Source organism: Lactuca saligna, chromosome 4 (genome assembly GCF_052625555.1).
Source record: "Lactuca saligna cultivar CGN05327 chromosome 4, ASM5262555v1, whole genome shotgun sequence".
Taxonomy (NCBI): domain Eukaryota; kingdom Viridiplantae; phylum Streptophyta; class Magnoliopsida; order Asterales; family Asteraceae; genus Lactuca; species Lactuca saligna.
Genome location: NC_136420.1, coordinates 23,728,923 through 23,734,683, shown reverse-complemented (window position 1 = coordinate 23,734,683; position 5,761 = coordinate 23,728,923). Strand labels below are relative to the sequence as shown.

The window sequence follows — 5,761 nt, the reverse complement described above, 5'->3', positions numbered from 1 at the left end:
ATATATATATATATATATATATATATATATATATATATATATATATGTAAAGGTTCAAATGAAAACCAAAAAGATTAAGAACCACTTTTATTGACAAATTAAACATAAAACTCATTATTATGTATCAGATGTCAAACACTCAAGTACTCAAACTCTTTCAAATTCTGTCACCAGACTTGAAGAACTCACCAACCTTACCACCACCTACCACCTACCACCAACCACTACCGCAACACTATTGTTGCCACCTCCTACTACCGGCCAACTACTTCCATCAGATCTGTATGCTCCAAACGATTCCAGATCTACATTTTTAGTTTCAGATCCATGATTAACGCCACTAGATCTATGATTTTATGTTCAAGATCTACAAGTTCTGACAAGCAACGAAGATCCACCACTATCGTCAACAATTGTCACCGATGTTATCGCCATCCTCTGATCTCCGGTGAAATACCATCAGATGTGCCGCCTCCTTCTATTTCTCTCGCCTCCTTTTCATCCTATGTGATATTTGGTGAAAAACTGCTAGATTTGATGCAGATCTGATGTGTTTCAGGTTACATCTGATGTGTTTCAGGTTAGTTGCTATGGTGAAGGCAACCCAAAAGGACCATGCACAACCGGGTCAAGTACATACCAAATATACTTACGAGCTTAGACACTAATCCAACAGTGATGACCTAAGTGATGAGCCAAAATGATGAGCCAAAGCGATGAGCCAAAACGATAAGCCAAAACTATGAGCCAAACGATGAGCCAAATGATGACCCAAGCGATGGCCCCTTCATATAGCAGAGTATGGATGACAACCCCAAACTTTTCTAGACAGTTTAGTGGAACACTAGCAAGCTCGCAACCTGTAGGTGTTGTGCACGATGTGTTCACCCGATGTACTCTAAAAACCCATTGACAGGTATTATGAGTGGACTCTCGAAAACGATACTGTCAATAAACGAGATAAACTCTGGCAACTATGCAGACTTAGTGCCGATTCCTTAGGATACTCCTTGGGAATGAATGACCGAGGAATAGTTGAATCTTAGGGTAGATCCTTAAGAGTAAAGAAGACAACGGGGATGAGTAATTGAGTTGTTGTTTGATGTTTAACATAATAATTATATTATTGTGGGTTGAAAACTATATGTACTTACCAGGTTTTTCAACCTGATCCACTCAAGTTTATTTATATCGCAGGTGTTGATATGAAGTCACATTACAATGAGAGATTAAAGATATATAAATCACTAGTGATAATGAATGTAATTTTTTTTTTATGTATATGTTTCTGTATTGACGATGACATCTCAAATGTTTTAAAATGAATAAAAATATTTTTCTTCGGAAATGTTTTGATAACGTATTTATCATATTTTACTGGGAGCAAATTTCGCAACATTTTTATTAAAAGAGGTACTTTGATTTTTATAAATCATAAACAAAATCGGTCTTTTCTGACAATGAAAATGGGGATGTGACAGACCCGGGCATGGACACGGACAAGACTCATCCGGTCCGGTTCACGGTCCACAATATTTTCGATAACCGATCCGGTCCAAGAGCCGGTCCGGTCCAGTTCGGTCCAAATTCTCATCCATATGTAAACTGCAGTCTTTTTACCTAGAAAAAACCAACAACACCTAAATGTTTTCCGTCTAGTAGTGCTTCATGTCTTGGTAGACTATTTTATTTGTAGATGAGTCTCCAAATTAGGAGATTGTTGATTCTTGAGTCTTATGACTAGCTAGTGGAAGGACCTAACTGCCATGCTGGTGAGAACGGGAATTCAAGGGCGTGATCCCACGGTTTTGAATGAACCATGTAAATTCTTGTTTTCTTTCATTTATCATACCTTCATGTTCGTTTTCCGTTAACATAGTAGTCCACAATTATTAGTAAAGGCGATCCAAAATGAGAATAATGATATTAATGAACCAAATATAAAATTGGTACAAATGCAATTATGTAGCAATATACAATTATAAGTAAGTCAACTATTTCTAACTTTTGCATAAATCCCTCTAAATTTATCAATGCTTTTTCTCTTAATTACTTTTCGGATTTATTTGACACATGAAGAGGTAGAATTCAAGGTCATTTAGTGAGATTTACTCATCCTCAATGCTACATAAGCCACAATCCTGTACCCCACCAACATTACACCCAAAGCCGCGACATCCCACCACAAGTGTCCCATACCAAGATATTTGATTCCCGGAAAATCTAATACCCTACAGTGAGTGCCCATTCCACACTCATAAACCTCGTTTTCGCTATACTGTACTTCCACTAGAAGTTTATAACAATAATGGCTAAACGAGATGTATTTCAACCAACTGATGAATGGTGGAATTTGTTGAATATAATAACCACCTGCTAGTAAAAACACAAGCATGATCACGGATGACAAGGTGGTTGCTTGTTTTAGGTCCATAAGTATGGCTCCGAGCGCTAGTCCAAGTCCTTGTGAAACGAGCACATTGAAAAGAATGATTAGAACTGTTAGCACGAACGTGATGAGTGATGGCTTAAGACCACCCATCCAATATGAAATGGTTACAAAGATGGTTGGTAGAACAAGTTCCATTGGCAAGTCGCCTGCCATTCTAGCAAAGTAATATGAGGAGAGGCGATACATTGCAGAAGAGCGTTCTCTTATTAACATTGGTCGTTCTTGAGGGAATGTGAATATGGCATTGGATAGCGGATAAAAGCCCCAAAATATTGAAAAGAAGAAGAGTAGTCCCACCTGCATATCATATGTTCATCAATAGGTAAGCATTTAATGACAAATATAAGGTGTTACATGTATGATGATTGGTTATTTATTTGTAGGGGAATCCAAAACTTAATCAGTTACTAATATGCGAAACTTGAATAAACTACTATCTACAACAATAATTTTGTAGATCGATGTAGTGAGCGGCAGAAAATAACCAAGGACGACAATCGTGGTACCTGATCTTGCAAGTGTGATGTATCGGAGTGCCACCATAATAGACCTGATAAGATTGAGACAGACATCACTTGGAAGATTCGTAAACCAGAGTACGATTCATGCTTCCTCTCTCTAAGACCTCTTTTAAACAAAACTTTAAATTGTGTCCACCAACTTGTGGTCCATCTGTTGTCACAACCTGCGATCACAAACCACTAATATATTTAACCTTTCTCCAAAATAGTTTTCTCCTACATGAGATATTTATGAAGATCACAACTATGAGAATGAGATGTGCATTGATTAGATGACAGTTGAAAAGAAAGATGTTGATTTGAACTTACATCTCGAAGATTGTGGTCCTCTATTAGCACGAGTTTCGTCATGGATATTTCTATGGATGTCATCTTTGATAAGATGGTGAAGGTTTTTCTTGTATGATGATATTAGAGATTGCTTAATTGAGTTGCGATCTTCATGGGAATCTGCTTTTCCTTGATTATTTTGTCTATGATCATCTGCTGGGTTTGTACTAGGTGCAACACCTGTATGCATGTCCATTATAAAAAGATTCATTAGATCTGTATTATTATTTTGACTAATGTGCTATAAAATAAAAGTTCTCAATGCCAGCTAGAACAGAAAACGAATACATCTTCCATCAAGGAGGGAATGAAATCTAATACAATCTCCAAAAACCAATGCTTTTTAATAAAATAAATAAATAATCATATTTGAACTTTTATGCGTTGTATTCCAATATTTTACTCCATAAATTATTCACTTCAAATTATAAGCAAAAGAACTAGCTTCTAAACGAACCTCAATGAGGATAATATATATAAATATCAAAGAAAACATTTAGAAAATTATACAAACTAAGCCATGATATAATAAATGCAACCACAAGATTTGAGTTTGAACATATTGTGTTTAACCTATCAAATTTAATTAACTACAGTTTGCATTTCTAGTTGCATCTATATAAAATTCTTTTCTTCAAAAAAAAAAAAAAAAAAAAAAAAAAAAAAAAAAAAAGCATCAAGAACGAAATGCGCATGCGTACCATTGGCAAGATCAAGCAGAAAATCAGCCGGGTTCATCAAACTAAACCCGGGCACATATCCAATGGAAGCAAGGTACTCCATAACCCCGCAAGTCTGCCCGCTGTAAATCGGGCAGCCTTCAGATAACACAACAACCTTATCAAACATCCAGTACAATCTACTTGATGGCTGATGAATCGTTGTTACCACACTCCTTCCTCCTCGAGCTAACCCTTTCAATGTAGCCATGATCCTTAAAGCTGTGGTGGAGTCGAGCCCTGAAGTGGGCTCATCAAGAAGCAGGAGACTCGGGTTCACCAGCATCTCTTGTCCAATACTAACCCGTTTTCTCTCTCCACCAGAAACACCTCGTATAAGTGGCCCTCCCACGATGCTATTGCGACACCTTGTTAGACCAAGTTCAATTATGATTAGCTCAGCTTGCTCTACTTTCTCTTCTATGGTCAAACTCTTGGGTAACCTCAACATGGCAGCGTAGGTTAAAGTTTCTAAAACAGTTAAGTGTGGGTATAACACGTCATCTTGTGTCACGAAACCAATTTTTCTTTTCACGGAGCTTGAGAAGGATTGGCCGTTGTAAGTTATGCTTCCTGACGTCTTTCCGGGTAACCTACCACCAAGGGCGGTTAGTAAGGTGGTTTTTCCACTGCCGGATGGGCCTAGCATCGCGAGTAATTCCCCTGGTCTGACAACGCCACTGACTCCATTCAGAAGAATCCGGGTTCTTTTTGATTCAGATGAACTAAAACAATGGTCGTCTCCGGATTGCAACTTAATAGTGTAAACCAAATCTTCAAACTAAGAATTTGCAAAACAAATGCTTAATGGTTAGTGAAAGTAAACGTGATAACTTAACATAGTGATTCCTTATAGTTAAATGTTTAGCTCGCAAAATATATGAAATGAAATATGATGTACCTTGAGAGTAATTGGACGTAAAGATTCGCGTAAAAAGGGTAGTTGTGAAGGTGGTGATTGAGTTTGATTTGCGACTCCAGATTCCAAGGTTGGGTCCATGTTTGTGGTTGACACCGGTGGTTCGGCATGAACGGTGGAGTTATCCATTCTTGTGTTAAGTTGAGGTACTCTTGGACTGCTTGATGAGACACTAGGAACATTGGATTCAAACTCAAGAACTGGCATGTTTACAAGAGATGGAAGAGAAATCGGAGTGTAAATGTGTATAAATCGGATTAGAGCATGGGTTTAAGAAAGGGAAATAGCCAAATAGGTTCACATGCATAAGAAAAGAGAAGATGGGTAAGCTTTTAAAGAAAAAGAAGCACGGGTGTAGATTGAAAGATAGTGATGTGCATGAGTCATCATATAGCTACAGTGCCTTGAAGTGTCTAGGGGTGGTGCAATCGACAGAAAATGAAATGCTTTGCTTATTGGGCCCGCATGAAATAAGTTAATATGTTTATCAAGTCAAACCGTTTTGTTTTGTTTAATACGAAAAATGTAATATCATTTCCAAAATTCATGGTGGCGTAATATCTATGAAAATTTGTAAATATTAATAGTAGGTCGTTGTAAATGGTTTGAACTTTGAAAGCAATATATACTTATTTAAAAATCAAATAGCATTAGAATTGAAGTTATGCAAAAATAAAAAACATGATTGTTCTTAGTACTATTATTAATTATTAATAATAAATATATGGGATCAAGCAAGCAAAGCCAAATGTGATGCTCCATTTATATTATAAAAGAATGTTATTTAGGCTCAACTCCATCCAATTTTTAAACCATGGAA

The 5,761-nt window shown here is 36.9% G+C and overlaps 1 protein-coding gene across 1 annotated transcript; it reads right to left on the bottom strand.

The window, feature by feature from the left end:
• Positions 1 to 1,889: 1,889 nt before the first annotated feature.
• ABCG21 (ABC-2 type transporter family protein) lies at positions 1,890 to 5,260 on the bottom strand. The gene is made up of 5 exons (XM_078989418.1): positions 4,924 to 5,260; positions 4,005 to 4,803; positions 3,283 to 3,483; positions 2,959 to 3,137; positions 1,890 to 2,749 (listed from the first exon to the last, which is right to left on the bottom strand). The coding sequence occupies exons 1-5, from the start codon at positions 5,146 to 5,148 to the stop codon at positions 2,099 to 2,101; spliced, it is 2,055 nt and encodes a 684-aa protein (XP_078845544.1). The 5' UTR covers positions 5,149 to 5,260; the 3' UTR covers positions 1,890 to 2,098.
• Between the last annotated feature and the right edge of the window lie 501 nt (positions 5,261 to 5,761).